Here is a 27,847-nt window from a genome sequence, read left to right as displayed (position 1 = left end):
TATTTAGGCTTTGTGGGGTATATGGTCTCTGATCCAAATATAGTCAGTTCTGCTTTATAATGTGACCTATGCGTTCCTAAAAATCGCTATGCCACGCAAAATCGCACGATAAAAACCACAGGCCTCATGGGAAAAATGGGGCTTGAAGCATAACACTCAAATGAGTGACACATTCTTTTAAAAAAAAGGATAGCTTGGTTTTTACATATGTCAAATGGCTGAGAAATAAATATCACAATAAATATGGCCTTTTATCTTGAAGACATGCACTTTGCTTTTGGAAGTGGATGTTGGAAGGGTTGCTCAACACAAGTGGGGAGCTGAGTGAGGTAGCTGGTACATGTTTAGGTGTGAGTTTTGTGTACTAGTTAGGCTTGGTTCAGCTAGGTACAGTTTCCTATATTCACCTCATGTTTCTCGAGGATGAAATCACACACAAGCAAACGTGAAGTTTGCGTTATGATCAAACTGTTCCCAAATATATTAAATGGGTTGGAACAAATGCGCAATTTCGAAAGCAAATAACAAGGGTTATAGCAGGATTACACTTAAACTCTGCTGTTGTAGCACAAAAGCAGCCACAGAAAACATGTAAATGGGTGAGCATGGCTGTTCCAACAAAACTATTTATGGATGCTGAAACTGGAATTTCATGTAATTCCTATCACAAAATACTGTTGTTTTAATTTTTTTCCTCACTTAAAAATGGAAAAATTATTCTTAGCTCATGGGCCACACAAAAATGGGCACTTGGGCTGGGTGCGGTGGCTCATGCCTGTAATCCCAGCACTTTGGGAGGCTGAGGCAGATGGATCACCTGAGGTCAGGAGTTTGAGCCCAGCCTGGCCAACCTGGTGAAACCCCATCTCTACTAAAAATAGAAAAATTAGCCAGGCGTGGTGGCACGCACCTGTAGTCCCAGCTACTCAGGAGGCTGAGGCAGGAGAATCTCTTGAACCCCGGAGGCGGAGGTTGCAGCAAGCCGAGATCATGCCACTGTACTCCAGCCTGGGTGACAGAGCAAGACTCCGTCTCAAAAAACAAATCAACAAAAAAAGGGGCACTTGGCCCTAGTTTACTAGTCACTAGTCTAAAGCTTTCATTGGCTGAAAAGCCAGAAAGAGAGCCTGTTTGACGCTAGCTCTGATCTAACTATTCTTGGGCCCAGCCTTATTCTCTGGCCTTTCTTGACTTTATCTCTGCTTTCCCCAAGGAGTTTTCTCTTGTAGTCCTTTCATCCACTGCTGAGACACGACCATCTTTGGACAACCTGCTCCTGGCTGCTGTAGCCTGCGGTGGGGCAAGGCAGAGGATGTGTCCCCTGGGGGCTAAGAAGGTGAGTGCAGCCTGGAGAAACAAGCTTGGAGATCAAGGGAGGTGGGTCCTATATAAACGGGACAAGAATGTCCTCCGTCCTCCAGATACTAACAGGAGTAATGCCCACCTCCATTGACCACACCAAACACAGAGGTTCAATAAATATCTGCCTTTGCCTTTATCCACAGTGATCTGACACAATAGCCATAGAAAAAGTACTCACACCAAGCCCCAGCTAGGGACTGGGAATGCTAGCGTATGGTATCTCAAGTCGGCTCTCAGAACTAAACAGGGATAAGGGCCTAGAATGGAAGAGGGAACCAGCTAGACCCTCAGTCCTTCCTGTCCTGGACTGGGAGCCACGGATGTCCCTGTGATCTGTCACTGCCCTGATCTGGGTCTTCAGCCATTAAGGCTCAGTGTCACCTTCAGTCACCAACGGGGGTCTTGGTGTCCTTCCAAACCCCTTTGGCCAGGACAGCTGACTGCTTTCCTCACTCCATGGTGATGGGAACATCTTCCACATCTCGGGGGACTGCGCTCTGAAGCTCACGCCTGATTTCGGGGGATAGCTGTGGATGGGGCTGCAGCCGGAGCATTTCTAAGAGGGCCTCTTTCTGGTCTGTGGCCAAGTCGGCCTTGTAGCGCTGGACCAAAGTCAGGAGGCACTGGTGCCAGAGCACAGGCAGTTCACGCTTCTCTGTCCGGAACCCCAGGAAGTGGAAGACTAGGGCATCCAGCACCCGGTAAGGCAGTGCATACTTCTTATCCAGCAGCAGTCGCAGGAAGATGCTGTTGGCACCGCTGTATTCCATCTCAGCAATTTTCAGCATGGCCGCACTAGTGGGAAAGGGAGGTGGGGTAGAGTTAGCGGGGAAAACATTGGAAGAAGGATCCTACTTCTCTGTCTATGATTTCCCCCTTTTTTTTTCCCCTCTGCTGGCCCTTACACTATGGTATTCCCCAGGGACCTTCTCACCTACCCAGTCATATTATACTCCCTTGACTTCAGTCACCATCTCTACAGGGATCCACCCAAATCTCTACCTCTAGCATAGACTGCTTGTTTCAGTACCCAACTAGAGTATGTTCCAAACATCTCAACGTCTCCACCCTAACTACTTTCTTCCTGTGTTTCCTACTCATTTGTTTATCTATTTACTGAGAACTTACTTTATACCAGGCACTCGGGCCCTGTTGTTGCAGAACTTACGGTTAGGGGGATAATGATACACCTACTCATTTGGCTTAAACAAGCACAAACCCAAGGCTATCCTCAGCTCCTTCTCTACTCTGCCCATCCCCAAGTCCTGGCAATTCCACTATCTGGATATCCACTGACCAGCCCCCCTCCACTCCCAGCAGTGCTACCTGGAGTGCAACACAGGGATGGAGCACTTGGTGATGATGCTACCCACAATGATGGCTTCCCGGAGGGTACAAGTGCCAGACTCGCACAGTGGAATCAGGATCCCTAGGGAGAGTCAAAGGGCAGTCACTATGAGCCCAGGATGAGAAAAAGGAGTTACAGCAGGAAGCATTCCCACCCAGCCCAGGGACAGCTAGCAATTTCCCACACCAGGCCTGCTGTGTTCCCCATAGAAGCTCCAGCCCTTCCCTTTCTTCCGTGCCTCTGGGATCCCACCTTTGAACCAGGCTCCAGGTTTGAAAAGGGCCTTCTTGAGAGCCATGTAGAGATGGAAGTTGAGTCGTTTGTATTCAGCAATGTCATCTCGTACTCGAGGGAGCAGGACAAGGTTGTAGAAGCGCTGGGCCATGCGTTCCTTCAGGTTAGAGGCAAAAATCCTAGTGGGAGTTAAGCGGGGGAAGTTTCCAAGTCACACGACAGTCTGGACCCAGCCCATTAGATATCATCATGGATAGTGCATACACGAGGTTTTCTTTTTTTTTTTTTTTTGAGATGGAGTCTCGCTCTGTTGCCCAGGCTGGAGTGCAGTGGCGCGATCTCGGCTCACTGCAAGCTCCGCCTCCCGGGTTCACGCCATTCTCCTGCCTCAGCCTCTCCGAGTAGCTGGGACTACAGGCGCCCACCACCATGCCCGGCTAATTTTTTTGTATTTTTAGTAGAGACGGGGTTTCACTGTGGTCTCGATCTCCTGACCTTGTGGTCTGCCCGCCTCGGCCCCCCAAGGTGCTGGGATTACAAGCGTGAGCCACCGCGCCAGACCCAAGAGGTTTTCACGTAAAATATGGGACCTTTCTTTCAGTGGGGGATGTGTGGGAGCTGTGTGCATGCAACACCCATCAGCTTAGAGAAAGAATAGGAGGGGTAATGAGATATACCCAAATGGGGAGCGCCGTCTGTCTGTGGGAGAGCCAGAGCTCATGCAAACTGATGGCTACTCAGCTACTCTCCTTCCTCTTGCTATCACAGCTCCCCTCGATTCCGCTATCACTAGGGCCCTGAGCATGCCTGGGCAGTCACAGACTTCTGAGGGTCCTGCTACAGGGTTGTATCCCAGTGGCTATAAAAGCCTCTCCCCTAGAAATTCATCACAGAGGGTTGTATCCCAGTAGTTATAAAAGCCTCGCCCCTAGAAATTCATCACGGAGGGTTCCTAACTGGCTAACTGGTCTTGGCCCCAAAAAATGACACAGGAAAAGCTAGAAAAATGATGCTATAAAGTAGCACAGAGAGGGCCCTGGGGCAAAGCTCAAATGCCCTGGGGCCAGAGGCAAGGAAAGCCTGTCTGTCTCAAGCCCAGCCTGCACCTATAGACCCAAGGCCCCCGAGCCCCCAGCTACTCTACCTGGTGGCTTGGTACATGGCGGCTGCAGTCCAGGCCTCCGGCTCTGTGACGTAGAGGATTTGCTCCCAGTTGGAGAGTGCAGGGATGATCTTAAATGCCTTGGGCAGTTTTCCACTGCGGTACTTAGATAATACCTAGGGATGAGGGAGGTAAAACAATCATCGTTATCCACATATGGCAAGCTTGCTGTGGGCTAGGAACTTGTCTGGGTGCTTTTAATATATTAACTCATTGCATCCCCACAATAACCTATAAGGAGGTGCCATTATTATGCTCGTTTTATAGATGACCAGTGAGAGTTCCAGTAACCGACCCAAGGATGCCAAGTCATTTACAGGCAGAGCAGGAATCTGAACCCACACACTCTGCCTCTTACGTCTGTTTTCTACTCCCATGACTTCTTTAGTATGAGATGCGGGCAAAAGGCAAAAAAGCCTGTGGTGGGAGCCCACAGCCCCCAAAGGGGTCTTCCACCATGGCTCCCCTCTCAGCTCTTACCTCCCGGACCCCCCTGTACACTTCTAGGACCCGGGGGTCCAGCTGGGGCATAGGGAAGCCCGACACCTCTGACATGACTGTCTCAACCTCTGTCTGCTTCTCAGTCAGCTTCTCCATGATGACGTCAGCCAGGGTGCGCCTAAGAGGGGAAATGCCAAGCGGAGGGGAGAGAGGAGGGAAGGAGCACTGTAGTCACTGTCCAGGAAGCTCCAGACTCCCCACAGTCCCTGTGAGCACTGCCATACTGCAGTCCTGCTGGGATATGCAGCTTAGAGTTCTCTCTCTGTGCCCATTCATCCACCACAGACAGAATCACTGCAGGGTGCAAAGGAACTGAAAGTCATTCCATTTAGGACAAAGCTGGCAGTTGTATGGAGGTTATTATGAACCTCAACTCTGAAGTCAGTCTGCCCAGGTTCAAATCCTGGCTCACTCACTCCCTGTATGATCTTGGGCATGTTACTTTACGTCTCTATGCCTCTGTTTCCTCATTTGTAAAATAGGGATAATAACGGTACCCACCAAAAAAGATTAATGGAAGGATGAAATAAGTTAATGTCTGTTCATTACTTGGAACAGCGAGTACACGGCAAGTGTATCTGCGGAAATATTTCTAGGACTGATTATATTCTTTTCAGCCTCCTTAAACAGAGTATTGTTGGGTATAGCAAACATAATCTTAATGATTCAGAATTAGCATCACCTTGAGCTGTCATATAATACTAGCATCTTCAGAGGCTGCTGAAGTGTATTTATTTATTTTTTTTGAGAGACAATCTAGCTCTGCTGCCCAGGTTGGCATGCAGTGGCACCATCATGGCTCACTGCAGCCTCTATCTCTCTGGCTCAAGCGATCTTCCCGCCTCAATCTCTCGAATAGCTGGGACCACAAGCACATAGCAAGAGGCCCAGCTAGTTTTTTATTCTTCTGTAGAGATGGGGTCTCCCCATGTTGCCCAGGCTGGTCTCACACTCCTGGGCTCCTGCCTTGGCATCCCAAAGTGCTGAGATTACAGGTCTGGACCACCATGCCCAGACTTAAATGTATTTAAAGCTGCTTCTCAGTTGGGCGCAATGGCTCACGCTTGTAATCCCAGTACTTTGGGAGGCTGAGGGAGGTGGATCACGTGAGGTCAGGAGTTTGAGACCAGCCTGGCTAACATGGTGAAACCCCGTCTCTACTAATAAAACAAAAATTAGCCAGGTGTGGTGGTGCATGCTTGTAATCCCAGCTACTCGAGAGGCTGAGGTTGCAGTGAGCTGAGATCATGCTACTGCCCTCCAGCGTGGGTGAGAGTGAGATCCTGTCACAAAACAAAACAAAAAACAAACTGCTCCTCTTTTCTGAGGTCCTACTCAATGCTAGGCACTGAGTTTGGGACTTTTCAGTTCTAGAGTCAGTGCAACACTTATAGGACACGGAAACCTATGCAGACATGGGAACCGGGCCTCAGGTTAATAACTCACCCAAGGCCTCACAGCTGTCAGGTGGGGGGTAAGAGTCAAACTCAGGTTTTGAAAGTCTTAAGTTAAGGTGCTTTATAGTACCTTATAATGTGCCCCCAAACTAAATGGCCTCTGACTGTTGAATTCATGTGGATCTAGGCTTTCTTTCTGAAGATGCCAGCTATCATTTCTTACAACTGCCAGGAGTTCTGATTACTTCAAAGAGCTTATCTACTCTATTTACTACAAGCAGGAAAAGCATTCTGCTAAATTTGTCAGCATTATCAGTGAAGTAGGAGTTATGAGGTGCTGAGTGAGAACCTGAGAGGCTCTCTGGTGGGACAAGCCCAAGTACCTATTTTGTGACATGTATTTCAACTGTTAGGCATCAATCTGGGAGAGGGGCTCATTTTCATTTCTTCATTCTGCATTTTCAAATAAGCTGCCATAGAATTTATCAGCCTCCCTGTCCTTTTATAGTACGATTAGCAATGAGATGCATTAACCCCAAATAGCCTAAAGTATCAGGGATACCATTATGTTAATATCACAGGGTCAGAATGAACTGGTTGAGGACCTTTATCCTAGACTCCACTCCCCAGGGCCAAAATTTATGGGCTCAGGAGTTTGCCCACAGGCAGTCTAAATGCCTGCATGTTTTGGAGCTAGCATTTATTATAGATGGGAATAAATTAGTGGTCCTAACTAGGGGCAGTCTTGCCTCCCAGAGGACATTTGGCAATGTCTGATGTCATTTTTGGTTTTCACAATTAGGGGGAAGGTTGCTACTGGAGTCTAGAAGTAGAGATCAGAGATATATCTACTAAACATCCTACACTGCACAAGACAGCCTCCACACACACACACAAAATTACCCAGCCCAAAATGTCAATAATGCTGAGGTTGAAAAACCTTAGCTTAAATGAAGCTTAGGATATGAAGACTTGCCCAAGGAAGTTGAGCTTACCACTAAAAAAACTAAGAATACCAAAACCAAATGCAATAGGATGGCTCTCCCCAGAGGTGTAAAAGGGGCCTGGAGCTGTTTCCCTGGCAATTGGGCAGTTGTACAACAAATGGAAAGAAGGACACAATGTTTTTTGAGGCTAGGTCATTCCCACTCACAGTGATCCTTTGAGGATGGGCCAGTTTTGTCAAGGTGGTCCCCTACAACTAGCAACTCCACGGCCCTTTCCAAAGGTAGGGAATCATAAGTCTGCCAGGGAACTTGTTTTCCTGTGGGAACTTTCTACAAGGACCCATTATCCCAAATCCCCAGGCCTACCTGGCAGGAGGGTTCTTGTTCATGAACATCTCTATGGCACGCTCATCCTCAGGGTCCACGACCACCTCTGCATGGTGGCTCACCCCTGTCATTGTGGCAGCCTTCTCCAGGGTGGGCCACTCCTCATCCTCGTCATCTGATCCATCCTGAGGCATTCTTGGACCTAGAAGGGGGAGACTAAATGGATGAGCACAGCAAAAGGTAGCTGAGGGATTTTGTCAGTTTAACTTTAGCCATTATGTAGTACAGGCCTCACATGTGGTTGTGATAGACGCAGGTATGTGCAGTGAAACAAATGAGGCATGCATTAGCTCCCTGTCCCCAGGGGCTTGCAATCATGCTTGAGAAACAAAATGTATACACAGGAAACCATAAGAAAAGCAATGGCCATAAATAATAGTTAACATACCATACTCAGTTATGTAGAAGGAACTTTTTTTTTTTTTTTGAAATGGAGTCTCGCTCTGTCACCCATACTGGAGTGCAGTGGCTTGATCTCAGCTCACTGCAAGCTCCGCCTCCCAGGTTCATGCCATTCTCCTGCCTCAGCCTCCTAAGCAGCTGGGACTACAGGCATAAGCCACCACACCCGGCTAATTTTTTGTGTTTTTAGTAGAGTTGGGGTTTCACCATGTTGACCAGAATGGTCTCGATCTCTTGACCTTGTGATCTGCCCGCCTCGGCCTCCCAAAGTGCTGGGATTACAGGTGTGAGCCACTGTGCCCGGCCTGTAGAAGGAACTTCTAAACACTATATCCGTGTTAACTGTTTAATCCTTATAAACCCAAGAAGTGGCCGGGCACGGTGGCTCACGCCTATAATCCCAGCACTTTGGGAGGCCGAGGCGGGCAGATCACGAGGTCAAGAGATCGAGACCATCCTGGTCAACATGGTGAAACCCCATTTCTACTAAAAATACAAAAATTAGCTGGGTGTGGTGATGCGTGCCCGTAGTCCCAGCTACTTGGAAGGCTGAGGCAGGAGAATCACTTGAACCCAGGAGGTGGAGGTTGCAGTGAGCCAAGGTCGCACCACTGCACTCCAGCCTGGCGACAGAGCAAGACTCCGTCTCAAAAAATATATATAAAATTAAAAAAAATAAAATAAACCTTCTTATGGAACATTGGCAAATAAATAAATAAATAAACCCAAGAAGTGGATACTATTACTATATCCAGTTTCTTTTTTTTTTTTTTGAGACGGAGTCTCGCTCTGTCGCCCAGGCTGGAGTGCAGTGGCGCGATCTCGGCTCACTGCAAACTCCACCTCCCGGGTTCACGCCATTCTCCTGCCTCAGCCTCTCCGAGTAGCTGGGACTACAGGCGCCCGCCACCACGCCTGGCTAATTTTTTTGTATTTTTAGTAGAGACGGGGTTTCACAGTGGTCTCGATCTCCTGACCTCGTGATCCGCCCGCCTCGGCCTCCCAAAGTGCTGGGATTACAAGCGTGAGCCACCGCGCCCGGCCTACTATACCCAGTTTCAAATGAGGACATTGAAGCACTGAAAAGTTGGGTAATTTGCCTAAGACAGGTAGTCTGGGCCTAGACTGCATTCTTCACCACTATTCTACACGTATTAGGGTTTGATTATATGCCACAATGAGTAGTAGAGACAACATATGCACTTAAAGGATGAGTGGGAGGACAGTTAGGCGCTGGACGGGCAGTTTGGGACCAGGAGGAGTGTGTTCCAGACCTGGAGAAACTAAGGCTTGGATATAAGAGTCTCCTAGGCAATAGCAAGAAATAATGCTAGGTAGGTGGGAAAGGTGAAGCCAGACTGGAGGGCCTTTAAATTCAGGCAGTAGAGTTCAGATTTCAATCCACCAGTCCATTTAAATACATGAAGTTGGCTGGGCACGGTGGCTCACGCCTGTAATCCCACCATTTTGGGAGACCGAGGCGGGTGGATCACGAGATCGGGAGTTTGAGACCAGCCTGATCAACAGGGAGAAGCCCCATCTCTACTAAAAATACAAAATTAGCCGGGCTTGGTGGCGCATGCCTATAATCCCAGCTACTTGGGAAGGCTGAGGCATGAGAATCGCTTGAACCCGGGAGGCGGAGGTTGAGGTGAGCCGAGATTGCACCACTGCACTCCAGCCTGGGCAACAAGAGCAAAACTCTGTCTCAAAAAAAAAAAAATAAATAAAATAAATAAATAAAAATAAATAGGCCGGGCACAGTGGCTCACGCCTGTAATCCCAGCACTTTGGGAGGCCAAGGTGGGCGGATCACGAGGTCAGGAGACCGAGACTATCCTGGCTAACACGGTGAAACCCCGTCTCTACTAAAAATACAAAAAATTAGCCGGGCGTGGTGGCGGGCGCCTGTAGTCCCAGCTACTTGGGAGGCTGAGGCAGGAGAATGGTGTGAACCCGGGAGGTAGGGCTTGTAGTGAGCCAAGATCGCGCCACTGCACTCCAGCCTGGGCGACAGAGCGAGACTCCGTCTCAAAAAAAAAAAAAAAAAAAAAAAAAACAAAAAAACCCACGAAGTTGGTCCATTTAAATAACTTCCGTTTTTGGAAGGCTACATGTCTGGGCATCTGGAAAGGGGTCTAATAATCCAAGTGGGGAGCTATAATCCTACATATCAATAGGTCATTAACAACAAAGGCAGTGTGTGATAAACACTAAATAAGGGGGAACAGACATTTTGTCTCCATGTGCCAACAGTCCCCCAAATTTGTACTTTGTAGGTGGTTTCTCCTTAGCGCCAGACCCTAATTCCAGGTGTCTCCTGTACAGCTGCTCTTGGATGACTCACAGGCACCTCAAATCTCACCTATTATCAACTAAACTAATTTTCTTTCCCTCCTAGGTCTACACTGCTAACCATCCACAGCTCAGTAAATGGCACCATCGTCCACCCAACGCTAAGCCTGGGAGGTAGTCCTGCCTCATCCCCTGCCCTCACCCTCAACACCCAATCAATTACTAAATCTTATTCAATTTTACCTCATAGACTGTCTCTCACATGCTTCACAGCCCCATCTAAGCCTAGATCAGCATCATCTCTTGCCTGGATTTATTCAACAGTCACCCACTGGTCTCTATGTTTCTGACCTTGCTTCCCTCCAACTCATTTTCCACTCTGCAGATGGTCATCTTCCAGAAACACGTATTTGCTTTGATCAGCCCTGTACTTAAAATTCTCCAGTAGCTTCCCATTCTTCCCATTGCTGTTAGGATGGTTTTAAAATCTTTTGTAGGCGTGGCTCCTACCTTCCTGACCATCATTCATTACCGATTAACCCAGTCATTCAGCAAACACCAAGCACCTACTATATGTGAGGCACTGTTCGGGGTGCTGGCAATATATCCACGAACAAGAGAAACCCAAAGACTTTGTTCTATACAGCTTACATTCTAATTGGAGGAGATAGTCTACGACCATACCACTCTGAATGCACCCAATCCTGTCTAAATGGAAGAGACAGACATAAATAAACATAAATATATTGGGTTAAAAAATGAGTACTATGGGCCGGGTGCGGTGGCTCATGCCTGTAATCCCAGCACTTTGGGAGGCCAAGGCGGGTGGATCACCTGAGGTCAGGAGTTTGAGACCAGGCTGGCCAACATGGCAAAAGCCCCGTCTCTACTAAAAATACAAAAAAAAAAAAAATAATAATTAGCTGGGTGTGGTGGCAGGCGCCTGTAATCCCATCTACTTGGAAGGCTGAGGCAGGAGAATTGCTTGAACCCGGGAGGTGGAGGTTGCAGTGACCCAAAATCGCGGTATTGCACTCCAGCCTGGGCGACGGAGTGAGACTCTGTCTCAAAAAAAAAAAAAAAGATAAATACTATGAAAAAAGATAGGGCAGAAATGTTGGGAGTATGGAGATGGAGTAGAGTGCTGCAATCTTAAATGGAGTGGATAGGCCTCTCTGAGAAAGTAACCCTACAAGTGTATGAGAACAAACTATCCCAGAGAGAAGGAACAACCAGTCCAAACCCCCTAATTTCCCATGTTTAAGGCACAATGAAGCCTAAATAGGTGGAGGGGAATGGGCAAAGAGGAAAGCAGTAGAAGAGGTCAGACTGGCAAAGGAGGCAGATCATATAGCGCATTGTAGACCATTGTAATCTCCCACCTGTGCATGCTTTGTAGTGAGTACGAGACACGGCAGGGTGCAGTAGCTCACACCTGTAATCCCAGCACTTTGGGAGGCCAAGGCAGGGAGGGTCGTTTGAGCCCAGGAGTTTGAGACCAACCTGGGCACCACTGTGAGACCTCATCTCTACAAATAATTAAATAACTAGCAGCCGGGTGCAGTGGCTCACGCCTGTAATCCCAGCATTTTGGGAGGCAGAGGTGGACGGATCACCTGAGGTCAGGAGTTCAAGATGTGCCTGGCCAACATGGTGAAACCCCATCTCTACTGAAAATACAAAAATTAACTGGACGTGATGGCTCACGCCTGTAATCTCAGCTACTCAGGAGGCTGAGGCAGAAGAATTGCTTGGACCTAGGTGGCAGAGGTTGCAGTGAGCCAAGATTGCGCCACTGCACTACAGCCTGGGCGACAGAGTGACTCCATCACAAAAAAAAAAAAAAAAAAAGAATTAGTTGGACATGGTGGCACACACCTGTGGTCCCAGCTATGTGGGAGGCTGAGGTGGAAAGACAGCTGGAGCCCAGGAGACTGAGGCTGCAGTTAGCTATGATTGTGCCACTGCACTCTATCCTGGGTGACAGAGCGACAGACTCTGTCTCAAAAAAAAAAAAGAAAAAAGGAGAACATGAGATACTAACGAGGAGGCTACTGTGATAATCCAGGTGAGAGATTGTGGTGGCTACAACAGGATGGTGTTCCAAAGCGGTGAAAAGTGGTCTGATTTTGGATATACTTTGAAGGCAAAGTCATCAGAATTTCCTTACAGATCAGATGCAGGGAGGGAGAGACAGAGAGAGGAGATGGTGGGGGCGGGGAGAGAGAGGAGTCTAAAGTTTATCTTGAGCAAATGAAACAATATGCTATTAACTGAGACAGGGAAGACAATGGTGAGAGAAGCAGGTTTGGAGAGAAGGTCAGGATTTCTGTTTTGTACATGTTAAATTTGAGCTGTCAGATTTCAAATTGGAGATGCCAAATAGGCAGTTAAATATAAGAATCTGGATTTCATGGAAGAGATCAGGGCTAGGGCTAGACTATAAAGTTAGGAGTAGTCACTCAAGAGATGGTATTTAAACCATGAAACTTGCCAGCACCAGAGAATATTTGAAGAGGTCAGAGGACTGAGGATAAGAGGTTGCACTAAGAGTCAGCCAAGGATACTGAGAAGTGAGTTGGCAGTAAAACAGGAGTGTTGATGTCTTAGAACCCAAGTAAGGATACTGTGGCCAGAAGGTCACTATTCAATTGTGTCAAGTACCGCTTTAGATGAGATCTGAGAAACGGATGAAGCACGTCAGAGGTCAACACTCCCTCCCTAGTGAGAAAATATCAAACGTCTTTCAATTCATCTCTTCCGCTCTTTGGCTGCTAAATAATGTGTTTTCTGCTCATAACAATTCCCATTCCTTTTTCAGTTCTCAGCTTAAAGGTCCTGCTGCAATCACAGAAGCTTCTCAAGACCAATGCTATTGTTACCAGGGAAACGATACTTTATCATGGAAATATATTATTCTAAGAGTCTACTTAATTGCCTCTCTGCTGGGCTTGACTGTAAGGTCCTCAAGTTAGACGTGCCTGTGTTGTTTACTTCTGTACCCAAACATTCGATAGAATTCCGAGCATAGCGCAAAGCTCGTAGTGGGTATCCCATAAATATTTACAAAACCAATGGATACATGCTAGGAGCACTTAGCGGCGCGAGCGATTACTGTTGGCCTAACTTCGGGGGTGTCTAGAAGGGAGTGCCCGAAACTAGGAGTGGGCGCGGAGGGCTCTAGACAGGGTTCAGTCTCCCATTCCGTTACTTTTGCAAGTGTGACTCGAAGCAATTCCCTTGCCAGACACTTTAGCTGTCCACCCCGTCCCACTACTGGCCACTGTCTTCCTCGGACCTCATCCCAGACACTCACCCAGCCGCGTGGTGCGTTCCCGCGGCGCCGCGGGCTTGTCCCCAGTCCCATGCTCGGCCTCGAGCTCCTCCTGCTGCTGCCGTGCTTGCTGCAAAATCCGTCGGCTCAGCCGGGGCCCCACATACTCTTCCTCCGCTTCTCCGGTCCCGCGACCCCGCCGCTTCTCCCGGACCCCCGCCCGCACCGCATTCCCAGCCAGGATCTGATCGGCCAGGGGCGCATGTTTTTCCTGACCCCCGACCCCACGGGCCGCCTTGAATTTGGGCATTTTTCTCGAAAAAGTTGCCGGGAAGGTTCGCACGTGGAGACTGAGGAAATGCCAGAATGCGCTTGCGCGGTGGACTCCCAGCTCCCAAGAGGCCGCCCGGCGATCACAGTGCCTCCTAGCATTCGGAGGCCAGAAGCGCCATCAGCACCGCCCCTCCCACTAAAAGAGCTCCCGGGTTCCGGAGCTGGACTCCCTAATATATTCACTGCCTTTAACGTTAGCTTCTCTCAATAGTGCAGTCTTTGAGTGTCGCTCTCCTAGCTTCATGGATGTAGGCCTAGAGTGCTCAGCCAAACGGGAATGTCTGGATTTAGAAACCTCGGGGCGGGCATCCGCAGATGACGTCAGTGGAGGCGTCACCGAGTGGTGCCGAGACACGCCCCATTCCCTGGGGAAGGCGTAGACCCGGCGCTCTGTTTTTACGTATTTCCGGAGTCGCTTCTGAGACCGAAGGTTGTGTTGGGGAACTGAAGCAGTTTCTGTGGGCGGACAGGGAACCCTGCGTTTCTGCTGTGTGATTCTGCCACTTTCCCGGCCCGACGCCATGGGAGTGACTTGGTAGGACTGCAGGGGGTTTTGTGGGGCGGGGCTTGGAGTTGTGAAAGGCCGGAAAGAGGACCTTGGCCGTGGTCCGCCGTCCTCTGGGAGCTGAGTGAGATGTCCTCGGGTTGTGTGGATGAGAGGATGCCGTGCGGGCTGCGGGTTCCCCGGGCTTGTTTCCTCGGAGATGCGCCCCTTCCTCTTGGAAGGCGGGAAAGCAAAGGTTTTTTTTTTTTTTAGACGGAGTCTCGCTCTGTCGCCAGGCTGGAGTGCAGTGGAGCGGTCTTGGCTCACTGCAACACTCCGCCTTTTGGGTTCAAGCGATTCTCCTGCCTCAGCCTCCCGAGTAGCTGGGACTACAGGCGCCCGCCACCACGCCAGGCTACTTTTTGTATTTTTAGTAGAAATGGGGTTTCACCATATTGGCCAGGCTGGTGTCAACAAAGCAAAATTTTTATCCCAGGAACCTATCAATGGTTGTATACCTCATTCTCTTCTGGATACATCTTCCTTTCCGTAAGGCCATAGTACTGCCTGCAATGGGACCTCAGAGTTGGAAATAGGGTCTTTGGACTATGACCCACCTGCAGACAGGGTTGGAGGGAGTGGGCCATAAGCAATCAGGAGATAGTATTTTTTAAGATTTTCGCCTGCCCTTCCCTCAGCCATCAAATACAGTTAGACCCGCTTGTGTCTGTTTCTAATTTGCCCATTTTAAGATCTTGGGTCTAGAGGAAAAAAGAGGGTATTGATAATAAGGAGATCATGGTTCCAGGCACTTTATCTCTTTAGAACCCGTTTCCCACTATGTTTAATTCCATGGTTGGTCTAGTTTCAACGGAGTTTTTATCTTTCATATGTTTTAAGTCTCAGTTGAAAGAAGATGAGGTGGCAGGGAAAGGTATGGGTCCAGTGCTTGTGGAGGCGTTAGTTGTAAGGTGCCAGGTCCCAGAACATTTTTTTCTTATCTCAGTAGATGTGAGCATTTTTCCCGTGGGAGAAACCCGGAGGCCAGCATATCTGAAGCCAGTGGCTATAGGCTTCTCATACAAAAGCATGTGTAGGGGAAATACTTTTCCTCCTGGTAGCCCAGGTTCTTGCAGGTTTCTCAGTGATTGCACTCTTGTTTCCTACGGTTGACATCATGATCCTCCTGTGTTCCTTAATGGAAGCAAGATATGTGAGGGATGGAAATGGAAAGGATGCAGCATAGAACCCTGGAACCCCTGCTCTTTTTTTTTAAAGAAATAGAAATGGGGTCTTGCTGTTTTATACATGCAGGTCTTGAATTCCTGAACTCAAGTGAGCCTCCTGCTTTGGTCTCCCAAAGTATTGGCATTACAGACATGAGCCACCGTGTCCAGCCACCCCTGCTCTTTAAATGGAGAAGGCAGCTCCAGGGAAAGGGCTGTTGGCACTCTTATCAATGTTTTCAGAATCCTAGGACTTCTGTCACTTGTAGCGTCAGTTTAGGGATTCTTTTATATTTCAAAATAAGGCACATTAGCAACATCGTTTATCAGTGTTTTTTCTGATAGAGTAGTGACAATTTTTAGCAACAGAAGGACTCTACCTTAATAGATTAATTTAGTTGATCATAAAGCAATGTCATCTATGACTGTTTTCTTGATTTCTTTTTTTTTTTTTTGAGACGGAGTCTTGCTCTGTCGCCCAGGCTAGAGTGCAGTGGTGCGATCTTGGCTCACTGCAAGCTCCGCCTCCCAGGTTCATGCCATTCTCCTGCCTCAGCCTCCCGAGCAGCTGGGACTACAGGTGCCCGCCACCACGCCCGGCTAATTTTTTGTATTTTTAGTAGAGACGGGGTTTCACTGTGTTAGCCAGGATGGTCTTGATCTCCTGACCTTGTGATCCGGAGGCCTCGGCCTCCCAAAGTGCTGGGATTACAGGCTTGAGCCACCGCGCCCGGCCTGTTTTCTTGATTTCTATATAGCTAAGTACTGCTTGTACTATTGTTTATTAATTTTTCAATCGATCTTTTCCTTAAAAATGTTTTAACAGACACTACATCCCTATACAGGCAGTCTAGTTAGTGGTTAAGAGCATGGACATGAAGCCAGGTTGCTGGGCTTTGAGTCTTGGGTGCACCACCCATTAACTGTGTGACCTAGTGCAAGTTATTTAACCTCTTTGTGCTGTACTTAAGTTTCCTCTTTTTTTTTTTGAGGCGGAGTCTCACTGTGTTGCCCAGGCTGGAGTGCAGTGGCGTGATCTCGGCTCACTGCAAGCTCCACCTCCCAGGTTCATGCCATTGTCCTGCCTTAGCCTCCCGAGTAGCTGGGACTACAGGCGCCCACCACCACGCCCGGCTAATTTTTTTGTATTTTTAGTAGAGACTGGGTTTCACTGTGTTAGCCAGGATGGTCTTGATCTCCTGACCTTGTGATCCGCCTGCCTCGGCCTCCCAAAGTGCTGGGATTACAGGCATGAGCCACCGCACCCGACCAAGTTTCCTCTTTTTTTTTTTTCTTTTTGAGATGGAGTTTCGCTCTTGTTATCCAGGCTGGAGGGCAGTGGTGCGATCTTGGCTCACTGCAACCTCTGCCTCCTGGTTTCAAGTGATTCTCCTGCCTCAGTCTCCCATGTAGCTGGGATTACAGGCACACACCACCATGCCTGGCTAAGTTTTGTATTTTTGGTAGAGACAGGGTTTCACCATGTTGGCTAGGCTGGTCTCGAACTTCTGACCTCAAGTGATCTGCCCACCTTGGTCTCCAGAAGTGCTGGGATTACAGGTGTGAGCCACCACGCCCGGCAGTTTCCTCATTTGTAACAAGTTGATAAATAACATACCTTCATAGGACTATTGTGAGGATTTAGAGAGTTAATTCATCTAAAGGCCTTAGGATGCAGTCTGGCACGTTGTTGGTTGGCAGTTGGTTACCTACCACTCTAAAGCGGAAGCCACCATAGGAGGTTCACTCACCATAGGAGGAAATCTTGGAAATAACGTTTTTGTTTTGTTCCATTGTTTTGATTCAATTTTTGTGAATACTGTTGCCTCTCATTCCCAAAGATTATAAACTTGAAGACTGCTTTTCTTTTTTTGTTCCTAGGGCTGTTGAATAGAACTTTCTGTGATGATGGAAATGTTCTCTAACAACAGTGTCCAATACACTAGCCCCAGCCACCTGTGGCTCTGGGCCACCGTGCTGAACAGCTCAAGTTCACAGAGTTGGTAAAAACATGTTAACCCAAACGGAGACTTTCCCTTGATGTAGTCAGAACTGCAAGAGTTGCAAAAGGAATCCCTTTTTCATTTTATGACTCAGCATTATTGAATGCTCAGTCTGTGTGCCATCTAGAATCTTTGGCATGCCACACTTGAGAACGCCCCGTGATAGGAAGTTCATTGCCCTGGTGTGAGAATCCTGAGAACTGTGCTCCAGTTCTTAGAGGGGCTCTCAGGGACCATGGTCCTCTATTCCTTGTCTTTACAATGGGGGACTGGTCCAAGTGTAATGAGTTATCTTAATTGATTGTTCACATTCAGTTACAGATTGGACTCCTTGTTCTACTCTTCCCCATTCTAACTACTGCACTTGACTGGTCTTAAATTTTTTTTTTTTTTTTTTTAAGATGGCGTCTTGCCCTGTCGCCCAGGCTGGAGTACAAGGGTGCGATCTCAGCTTACTGCAGTCTCGGCCTCCCGGGTTCAAATGATTCTCCTGCCTCAGCCTCTCATGTAGCTGGGATTACAGGTGTCCGCTACCACGCCCAGCTAATTTTTGTATTTTTAGTAGAGACAGGGTTTCACCATATTGGCCAGGCTTGTCTTGAGCTCCTGACTTTGTGATCCGCCCACCTCGACTTCCCAAAGTGCTGAGATTACAGGCATGAGCCACCACGCCTGGCCAAAAAAAATTTTTTTTGATTAAAAATAATAATAAAGTTGCAGGGATTGGAAGATGGTCAGAGTAGGTAATTTCCAAGATAACTTTTGGCCCTGATGAGCTGTGATGCTGTGGGCGAGTGAATGGCTCAGTGAGCACATATGTGTCTCTGGATAACTGACGATTTGGTGCTTTCCTTTCCAGTGTGTCCCAGATGCCTGTGGCCGAGGGCAAGAGTGTTCAGCAAACCGTAGAGCTCCTTACCCGGAAATTGGAGATGCTTGGGGCAGAGAAGCAAGGAACATTTTGTGTGGACTGTGAGACTTACCATACGGCCGCCTCTACCCTTGGCAGCCAAGGTCAGTGAGATGAGTCTGTAGGATGGCTGGAACCAGGCTTGGAGTTAATAGATATTTGTGTTAATTGAAGTCTTTCTGCTTTTCTGCTAAGGGTGGTATTCTTAAACATGTGGTGAGATGTGTTTAATTCTTGGTTCTTTATCTCTTGGAATAGGGCCTTTGAAAGCTTTATTTTATTTTATTTTATTTTTTTGAGATGGAGCTTTGCTCTTGTTGCCCAGGCTGGAGTGCAATGGTGCGATCTCGGCTCACTGCAACCTCCACCTCCCAGGTTCAAGTGATTCTCCTGCCTCAGCCTTCCCAGGTAGCTGGGATTATAGGCATGCACCACCAAGCCCGGCTAATTTTGTATTTTTGGTAGAGATGGGGTTTCTCTGTGTGGGTCAGGCTGGTCTCAAACTCCTGACCTCAGGTGATCCGCCCACCTCGCCCTCCCAAAGTGCTGGGATTACAGGCGTGAGCCACAGTGCCCGGCCACTTTATTTTATTTTATTTTTTTTTTTGAGACGGAGTCTCGCTCTGTCGCCCAGGCTGTGGAGTGCGGTGGCGCAGTCTCAGCTCACTGCAAGCTCCGCCTCCCGGGCTCACGCCATTCTCCTGCCTCAGCCTCTCCGAGTAGCTGGGACTACAGGCGCCCCCCACCACGCCCAGCTAATTTTTTGTATTTTTTAGTAGAGATGGGGTTTCACCGTGGTCTCGATCTCCTGACCTTGTGATCCGTCCACCTCGGCCTCCCAAAGTGCTGGGATTACAAGCGTGAGCCACCATGCGCGGCCCTTATTTTATTTTATTTTATTTTATTTTATTTTTTGAGATAGGGTCTTACTCTGTCACCCACGCTGGAGTGCAGTGGCATGATCACAGCTCACTGACTGCAGCCTCGACCCTTGGGCTCAAGTGATCCTTCTACCTCCGCCTCCTGAGTAGCTGAGACCACAGGCATGAGCCACCACACCTGGCTAATATTTTAAATTTTTTGTAGAGACAGGGTCTCCCTATGTTGACCAGGCTGGTTTTGAATTCCTGGCCTCAAGGGATTATCTGGCCTCAGCTTCCCAAAGTACTGGGATTATAGGTATGAGCCACCACTCCTGGCTAAAGCTTTATTGAGGTATAGTTAATATACAAGTAGTTGTACACATCTAATGTATACATCTTAATGAGTTTGGATATATGCATACACCTATGATACCATCACCACAATCAAGGTACTAAACATATCCATTACATCCCAAAATTTCTTTGTATGTATGTATTTATGTGTGTGTGTGTGTGTTTTTTTTTTTTTTTTTTTTTTTGAGACGGAGTCTCGCTCTGCCGCCCAGGCTGGAGTGCAGTGGCGCAATCTCGGCTCACTGCAAGCTCCGCCTTCTGGGTTCACGCCATTCTCCTGCCTCAGCCTCTCCGAGTAGCTGGGACTACAGGCGCCCACCACCACGCCCGGCTAATTTTTTTGTATTTTTAGTAGAGATGGGGTTTCACTGTGCTCTCGATCTCCTGACCTCGTGATCCACCCGCCTCGGCCTCCCAAAGTGCTGGGATTACAAGCGTGAGCCACCGCGCCTGGCCCCATTAATTCTTGTAGTGTATGAAAGAGGAATCTTGCTTTCCAGTTTTTACCTTTTTTTTTTCTTTCTTTTTTTTTGGAGATAGAGTATTGCTCTGTTGCCCAGGCTGGAGTGCAGTGACATGATCTCAGCTCACTGCAACCTCTGCCTCCTGGGTTCAAGTGATTCTCGTGCCTCAGCCTCCCAAGTAGCTGGGATTACAGGCGTGCACTGCCACACCCAGATAATTTTTGTATTTTTAGTAGAGACATGGTTTCACCATGTTGGTCAGGCCGGTCTGGAACTCCTGACCTCAAGTGATCCATCCGCCTCAGCCTCCCAAAGTGTTGGGATTACGGGTGTGAGCCACTGTGCCCAGCCTTGCCTTCTTCTGTTTTCTACTTAACTAAATGTATATAGCTTTCCATTCTTATTGCAAATAGCCTATGGAAATAAATGAGAAAACTTATTTCTTAGAGACTGGAAGGGGTGAGCTGGGGCTTGAAAGTTGATCATCTGATCCAGATCCTGAGTTCTCTCTGCTGTAGTGTGCTGCTTGCTTCCCAAGTTGGCTAGACTTCTAAAAATTCTCCAACGGTTTGCCATTGGTTTCAGGATACAGTCTAAACTTCTTGAGGCATGGTAGATAAGACCTATCACAGCTTGGCTCCCATCTACCTTTCCCTGCTTATGCTCAGACACTCCCCTTTGCTGCTTCCGAAGGACCATTTAGATCTCAAAGAGGGAGGAAGCTAAGGTGAGGAGGAGTGTGCAGAAGAAGGGAGCAGCTACTTCCTTTGGCATGCCCAAATGCTGTTACTTTCATTTTACTTATGTAATATATGATAATATACAAAAGATTATACATAAAGTCTGTGGGAGTTAGACTTTACATATAGACCATCTGTGAGCCCACCACTCAACTTAAGAATTAAAACATGGTCAACACTATTAAAGTTCCCTGTGTGCCCCTCACCGTTTTCTGTAGAGCAGAGTGGGTTTTACTACATGCTGCCTCTCCTGCTATTATCCCCTACCTTTCTAGAAAAGGCTGTCAGTGAGAGGATTCCCCTCACCCCCTCACCAAGAACTGCTGAGGTAGTGCCAGATTGCTGTCTGGCCTCATTCTGTGGGGGAGTCATTTGACTCTACTCTGGGGTTTGCCAGTGAAAGTCTTGATGATGAATGGGATCTTTGTCCCTTGCAGGTCAGACCGGGAAGCTGATGTATGTGATGCACAACTCAGAGTACCCGTTGAGCTGTTTCGCCCTCTTTGAGAATGGCCCTTGCCTTATTGCTGACACCAACTTTGATGTGCTTATGGTGAAGCTCAAGGGCTTTTTCCAGAGTGCTAAGGCCAGCAAGATTGAGACCCGGGGCACCCGGTACCAGTACTGTGACTTCCTGGTGAAGGTGGGCACAGTCACAATGGGGCCCAGTGCCCGGGGCATCTCTGTGGAGGTAAGACCTTGGTGAAAGTAGGAGCAGGATGTTCTGAGGGGGCTGCTCAGCAAAGGGCTCTGAAGATTTTCCAGTTCTTCTCTCTTTTTTTTTTTTTGAGACAGAGTCTTGCTCTGTCACCCAGGCTGGAATGCAATGGCGCAATCTTGGCACACGGCAGCCTCGACCTCCAGGGCTCAAGTGATCCTTCCGCCTCAGTCTCCCAAGTACCTAGGACTACACCTACCGAATTAAATTTTTTTTTTTTTTTAGTAGAAATGAGGTCTTACTATGTTGCCCAGGCTGATCTCCAACTCCTGGGCTCAATTGATCCTCCCATCTCAGCCCCCCAAAGTGCTGGGATTACAGGTATGAGCCACCACACCTGGCCTCCAGTCCTCAATTTAAACAGCTATTTATGCCTACCTGATCCCTGACTCCAAGGCATCTGTGCTTCCTCTCCGTGAATCTTTTATCCTTTCTTTAATTATTCAGAGACTGTCTAACACAGGTGGGAAGTAGGAAGCGGGAAGCTGGGTTCAAAGCAAGCAGAAAGCTTCATTAGGAAGGGTGGCTTGCTGGAGAAGGGAAAAGATAGTCAAGGAAGGCAGGTGAATTATGATACGGAGGGACAGTCACCCATGACAAGAAGTTCTGGAGCAGACCAGGACAACTCTTAGAACAATTTTCTGGCAGTGGGCCCTAAATCACATATGCCGACATACCTCTCCTTAGTATGCTTTAAGATAGGTTAGGAAGCAAAAATGTGCTTTTCCTTTTGACATGCTGTCTGCTTTCTTTCATGGTAGAAAGAGTGTTTGTGTCTGAGATCACTTCATCTGTGACACTGAGAGAGTGTGTGTGTGTATACATACACATATATAGTGACAAGGAGTGAGAGTGGCAGTGTAGCAGTAGCTGGCTTCTTTGGGACCAGGGAAAGTTCACAACCTATAATGTGCCCAGCACTGAGATAAGAAAACAAGTAAGCTTGCAGGTCTACCCTTTGAAAATTTGTGATTTATTTATTAAGAGTGAGGCTGAAACACACAAACTATTTTTGAAGTTAGTCTGAAAATGCTATAATAGAGGCAGTTGGCTCTGGGAATTCAGGCCAGTGTGAGCACTGCTGACTTTGGTTGTGATGCTTCCTGAGGATCAACATTTATATAGGGATTTAAAATGTAGAGACATGGGGATAGATAACTCTAGGAAGAATCCCAGTTGGAGAAAAGGGTATTAATGATAGTTTCTGCTCAGCAACCTCTAGGATCAAGACTTCCTAATCCTTTCGGCTTGTCATAGACCTTGGATTTGCTGAGACCCACTGAGGACCCGCTGTTTATCCTCCACATTTCTAATCTTGTAGTAGAAACACACCCCACCTATTTCTTTACTTATTTCTCCTTAGGGTTGCCAGTAATTTTACCCTGCCATCTCTCCAGTAAAAAATTAAGAGAGCAGAAAGAGAAAACCTAAGATGTATATTTTTTGGCCCATGACACACTATTTGGGCAATTCTTTCTTAGGGTCGGAGCTCAGGTTGGTTCTACCTAGGGAGTAAAATTTGGTCTTGAAAAAAACTCATGAGCATATGTGTCCACTCTACTCTCTACTTACCACCCCCACACACATTTTCCTTCTCTTTCTCTTTGTTGTGTCTCTTAGAATTTTCTTGAGCTCTCCTTAAATCCTTACCCAGCATAGCAGGGACAACACAGTCCTGAGATCATCAAAAGGGGCCCAGATCTGCTTCTGGGTCCTCTGGGAGGGCTGTGGGTTGGCACAGCTCCAGGATAAGGTCAAAGATGCCTAAAAATGCTGGGTGTTGAGCCCAGTGTTTAGGTTGAACGTTTCCTGTGGACCAACACTGTGCTAGGAGGTGTATGTCTTTAGCTTGGGGTTGGGGAAGATGGGAGCAGGAGGCAGGAGGTGCAAGAGAAGCAGACCTTGTCTTAGCCTTCATTCACCCTCATTCTCTGTGCTTTTGGTTCGCAGGTGGAGTATGGCCCCTGTGTGGTAGCTAGTGACTGCTGGAGTCTGCTGCTTGAGTTCCTACAGAGTTTTCTAGGTAGCCACACACCAGGGGCTCCTGCAGTGTTTGGGAACAGACATGATGCGGTCTACGGCCCAGCAGATACCATGGTCCAGTACATGGAACTCTTCAACAAGATCCGCAAGCAGCAGCAGGTGCCGGTGGCTGGGATTCGTTAGTGATGAGCAGCTGCCAGCTGAGCTGTGTCACCAGGGGTACTCCACAGGAGGAGCAGGTGCTGACTCTCAGGTCCCCGGACCCCAGAAACTCAGGGTAGACATGGACTCTACTCTCCTTCTCTGGTTCCCAGCTGTGGCTTTTGTTCTGGGGCTCTGGAGTCCCCTCCCCAACCCCGACTCTCACACGTAGCCCCCCATCAGCTGTTTTACTCCGTGCCTTACTGGATTTGGCCTGTCCTCAAGAATGGTAATTATGAAGAATGGAGAAGTTTGGACCCTGCCTCCTTTAGGGGAAAGGTAGGACAGGAATGTCCTTGCCTGGTACTGGTGGGGGAAATAGTCCATATCCCCAACTATTAAGGATTTGTCCCAGGCCAATGGTGAACATGCTGCATTTTATGTTTGGATTGTGCTGTAATAAGAGCCTCTTCCTTTCCGCAGAGGATGTGGCTGGGCTTCTATCCTAGAGATGGAGTAGAAGGCACAACTGGTTTGATAGTTACTATTTTCTGACCTGTTTGCTGAAGTGATTTGCGAATTGACTTTCCTAGGGTGTTGCCTGAGTCCTTTGAAATCTCCTTCTGACCCCTTTCCCTTCTGTTGTGAAATATGTTAAGCCACAGGCCAAACTGCTATAAGATCGAAGTTTGTTTTTTTCTCACCTAATAATAGAGAGGTAATCAGATGGTCGAGGGCAGATTTAACTCTACAAGGTTATCAGGAACTTGGTTTCCTTCTGTCTTATTTAGCCGTTCCCAGTATGTTTTCTTACCCACAAGATCAAAGCAGACTCATCAGCTCCATATCTGCATTCCACTGGGGAAAGAGAGAGAAAAGAGCAGTTTTTTAAAAAAAGATATGACTGAGCATTGCTTGAATCACTGTGGCCACACTTTGCTGAAAGAGATGCTGGGACATAGAGCCTCTTATCTGGGCAGTCATGTGCCGAGTTAAAACTCAGGGATTCTGTGACTACAAGATGAAAGAGAATTTGGTTGCTGAGATGCAGTTAATGGCTTCTGCTGCATGGGGCTCAATGGACATGCCCAGGAATGCTCTTGGCTGTTATTTTGCAGTTAATACCTCCTGTAACTAAAGCATTTGTTTATGAGTTGACTTGAGAGAAGGGCTGATCTCAGAGCCACTTTGAGCTAAGTTGGATTAGTCACACTAGGAAGTTAATTCCACACCTTTTGTCTAAGTCTCAGTATTGAGGCCTCTCCAGTTCTCATGCACCCTGATCTTAGGGTTAGAATACTTGACCCTGATACCTGCACCATGCTTCATGGTTGCCTGAGCTCTTTCTCCTGTTTCATTTGAGCCTCCAAGCTACATGTTTGGTCATATTGCCTGCCTACCCCATGCCTGCTGCAGAAATATTCATCCAGGTTAACCTTGATATACACAGAGATGGTCTTGGGAGAATTGTGAATGTATGTACCGTATTGTCATCAAGGATACTGTCCCTTATTTGAGGGCATCTAAAGAGAAACTTTTCAGATCCAAGTGCTCAGATGTAAAGCCTCTACAACAAGTCAGGTAGTGGTCATGTTTCCCTTCTAGTTTTGGCTGACAGGAAGCTCAATTCAGTACCATAACTACAGAACCTGTCATCTGTATTTTTTGTTCTCACCCCATTTTTGTTATTTTGTTTCTGGTTTTTTATATTGAGGTATGTTTTAGATATTGTTTACAAAAATAAAATGCACAGATCTTAACGTTTTTGGCCTCCTGATTTACATTTGCTCTCGTCCAGGTTTATTTATTTGTATTTTTCTGTAGGCTGCAGCTTTATGGAATGAAACAATGCATAGGCACCATTTTGAACCAATGCATTTCCTGAAAATCTCCAGAAGTTGATTGTGGTAAATATAGACTCTCTAGACTTGTGTATTATAGGGAGGGACTCTGTTCCCTAAAAGCTAAAAAAAAGTATAAAATCCCTAACTACACTTGGCTTTTATTTTGTTTTTTTATTATTATTATTACTTTTTGAGATGGAGTTTCGCTCTTGTTGCCCAGGCTAGAGTGCAATGGTACAATCTCGGCTCACCACAACCTCTGCTTCCTGGGTTCAAGCGATTCTCCTGCCTCAGCCTCCCGAATAGCTGGGATTACAGGCATGCGCCACCATGCCCAGTTAATTTTGTATTTTTAGTAGAGATGGGCTTTCTCCATGTTGGTCAGGCTGGTCTCGAACTCCTGACCTCAGGTGATCCGCCCACTTCAGCCTCCCAAAGTGCTGGGATTACAGGTGTGAGCCACCATGCCCGGCCCTTATTTTATTTTATTTTTTTGTGATGGAGTTTCATTCTTGTTACCTAGGCTGGAGTGCAGCGGCACAATCTCGGCTCACTGCAAACTCCGCCTCCTGGATTCAAGCAATTCGCATGCCTCAGCCTCCCGAGTAGCTGGGATTAGAGGCGCCCACCACCACACCCGGCTAATTTTTTGTATTTTTAGTAGAGATGGGGTTTCATCATGTTGGCCAGGCTGGTCTCAAACTCCTGACCTCAGGTAATCCACCCGCCTCTGTCTCCCAAAGTGCTGGGATTATAGGCGTGAGCCACTGTGCCCGGCCCACTTTTCCTTTTAGGCACAGTCTTGGCCTAAATTTCCAGCGTTTTTCACTTTTGTTCTTTTCCTTCACATTTAAGCACACATTCGACCAGCTTTAAGTCTAGAGAACACCAGATTTAAGAACTGCCACTTGGGTACTTTTTTCCTTTGTGTCAATTCAAGGAAATGTGTCACTAAAAGAAGCAGGTAATGTAATACATTTTTTTTTTTTTTTTTTTTTTTTTGAGACGGAGTCCTGCTTTGTCATCAGGCTGGAGTGCGGTGGCTCGATCTTAGCTCACTGCAGCCTCCTCCTCCCAGCTTCAAGTGATTCTTCTCCCTCAGCCTCCCGAGTAGTGGAGACTACAGGTGCATGCCACCACACTCAGCTAATTTTTGTATTTTTCCATTTTCTTTTTTTTTTTTTTCTTTTGAGACAGAGTCTCGCTCTGTCACTCAGGCTGGAGTGCAGTGGCATGATCTCGGCTTACTGCAAGCTTGGCCTCCCGGGTTCACACCATTCTCCTGCGTCAGCCTCCTGAGTAGCTGGGACTACAGGCGTGTGCCACCACACCTGGCTAATTTTTTTTTGTATTTTTAGTAGAGACGGGGTTTCACTGTGTTAGCCAGGATGGTCTCGATCTCCTGACCTCGTGATCCGCCGGCCTCGGCTTCCCAAAGTGCTGGGATTATAGGCGTGAGCCACCGCTCCTGGCATTTTTGTATTTTTATTTTTTGAAACAGAGTCTTGCTCTGATACCCAAGCTGGAGTGCAGTGGCGTGATCTCGGCACACTGCAAGCTCTGCCTCCCGGGTTCATGCCATTCTCCTGCGTCAGCCTCCTGAGTAGGTGGGACTACAGGCGCCTGCCACCACGCCTGGCTAATTTTTTGTATTTTTAGTAAGGATAGTGTTTCACCGTGTTAGCCAGGATGGTCTCCATCTCCTGACCTTGTGATCCACCCGCCTTGGCCTCCCAAAGTGCTGGGATTACAGGCATGAACCACCGCGCCCGGCCTAATTTTTGTATTTTTAGTAGAAATGGGGTCTCACCGTGTTGGCCAGGATGGTCTCGACCTCTTGACCTCATGATCTGCCCGCCTCGGCCTCCCAAAGTGCTGGGATTACAGGCATGAGCCACCGTGCCCAGCCTACATTTCTTAAATAATTTAAGAAATACGGCTCCACTAGCAAAGTTGCCAAAAATAAATTGATGACTTGTGGGAAGGACCCATATGTTATCCAGCTCTTGTGTGCATTTCTGAGTGGGGCTTTCAGTAGTACTTTAGGATATAAATGTTTGTGTATAATTTTTGAAAGTGAAAGTTGAGGGCTATTTATATAAATTAAGGGGAAAAGGATGTGATTATTCCCATTTTATAAATAAATCTTACACTCAGCCAGTAAATGGAGATGCCATATTTTTTTGGTTCACATCTGATGTTCTTCTTGCCCCTCTAGACTATGTTCCTACCACTCCTTCCTCTGTTTCCAGATGCTTTAGCCCTTTTCCCATCTGTAGCTACCCCAAAAGAGCAGAAACTGGGAAACTTCTAAGGCCTTGCCAATGTCATCTTGGGGTACTTTTGCCAGAGCCACACACAAATATGCTAACCTTGACTGCCAGCTATCAGGGCAGCTTTAGAGCTCATTTAGTTCTCTCATTGAAAAATGGAGAGGCTGTAGCTCCCAGAGAAGTCATGCAGAGAGATGAGGGT

General features: G+C 47.5%; 2 protein-coding genes across 7 annotated transcripts; one reads left to right on the top strand and one right to left on the bottom strand.

The window, feature by feature from the left end:
* Positions 1–161: 161 nt before the first annotated feature.
* BYSL (bystin like) lies at positions 162–13,987 on the bottom strand. The gene is made up of 7 exons (XM_055264287.2): positions 13,352–13,987; positions 7,318–7,480; positions 4,587–4,725; positions 4,089–4,222; positions 2,963–3,123; positions 2,689–2,791; positions 162–2,157 (listed from the first exon to the last, which is right to left on the bottom strand). Exons 1-7 carry the CDS (start codon positions 13,617–13,619, stop codon positions 1,812–1,814), a joined length of 1,314 nt encoding a protein of 437 aa, XP_055120262.1. The 5' UTR covers positions 13,620–13,987; the 3' UTR covers positions 162–1,811.
* A 55-nt stretch (positions 13,988–14,042) lies between these two features.
* Positions 14,043–25,288, top strand: MED20 (mediator complex subunit 20). 6 transcript variants are annotated; one of them, XM_063632826.1, is made up of 6 exons: positions 14,400–14,675; positions 17,234–17,355; positions 18,215–18,369; positions 21,124–21,377; positions 21,482–21,725; positions 23,355–23,483. In XM_063632826.1, the coding sequence occupies exons 2-6, from the start codon at positions 17,258–17,260 to the stop codon at positions 23,381–23,383; spliced, it is 780 nt and encodes a 259-aa protein (XP_063488896.1). In that variant the 5' UTR covers positions 14,400–14,675; positions 17,234–17,257; the 3' UTR covers positions 23,384–23,483. The 6 variants fall into 6 exon arrangements, with proteins under 6 accessions (XP_055120276.1, XP_055120275.1, XP_063488897.1 ...); XM_063632827.1 differs by lacking the exons at positions 14,400–14,675; positions 17,234–17,355 and adding an exon at positions 14,045–14,177; XM_063632828.1 differs by lacking the exon at positions 14,400–14,675 and having other exon boundaries at positions 17,295–17,351.
* Positions 25,289–27,847: the final 2,559 nt, after the last annotated feature.

The sequence above is a fragment of the Symphalangus syndactylus genome, chromosome 23 (assembly GCF_028878055.3).
Source record: "Symphalangus syndactylus isolate Jambi chromosome 23, NHGRI_mSymSyn1-v2.1_pri, whole genome shotgun sequence".
NCBI classification, from domain to species: Eukaryota; Metazoa; Chordata; class Mammalia; order Primates; family Hylobatidae; genus Symphalangus; species Symphalangus syndactylus.
This window is presented reverse-complemented; position numbering and strand designations above follow the sequence as displayed.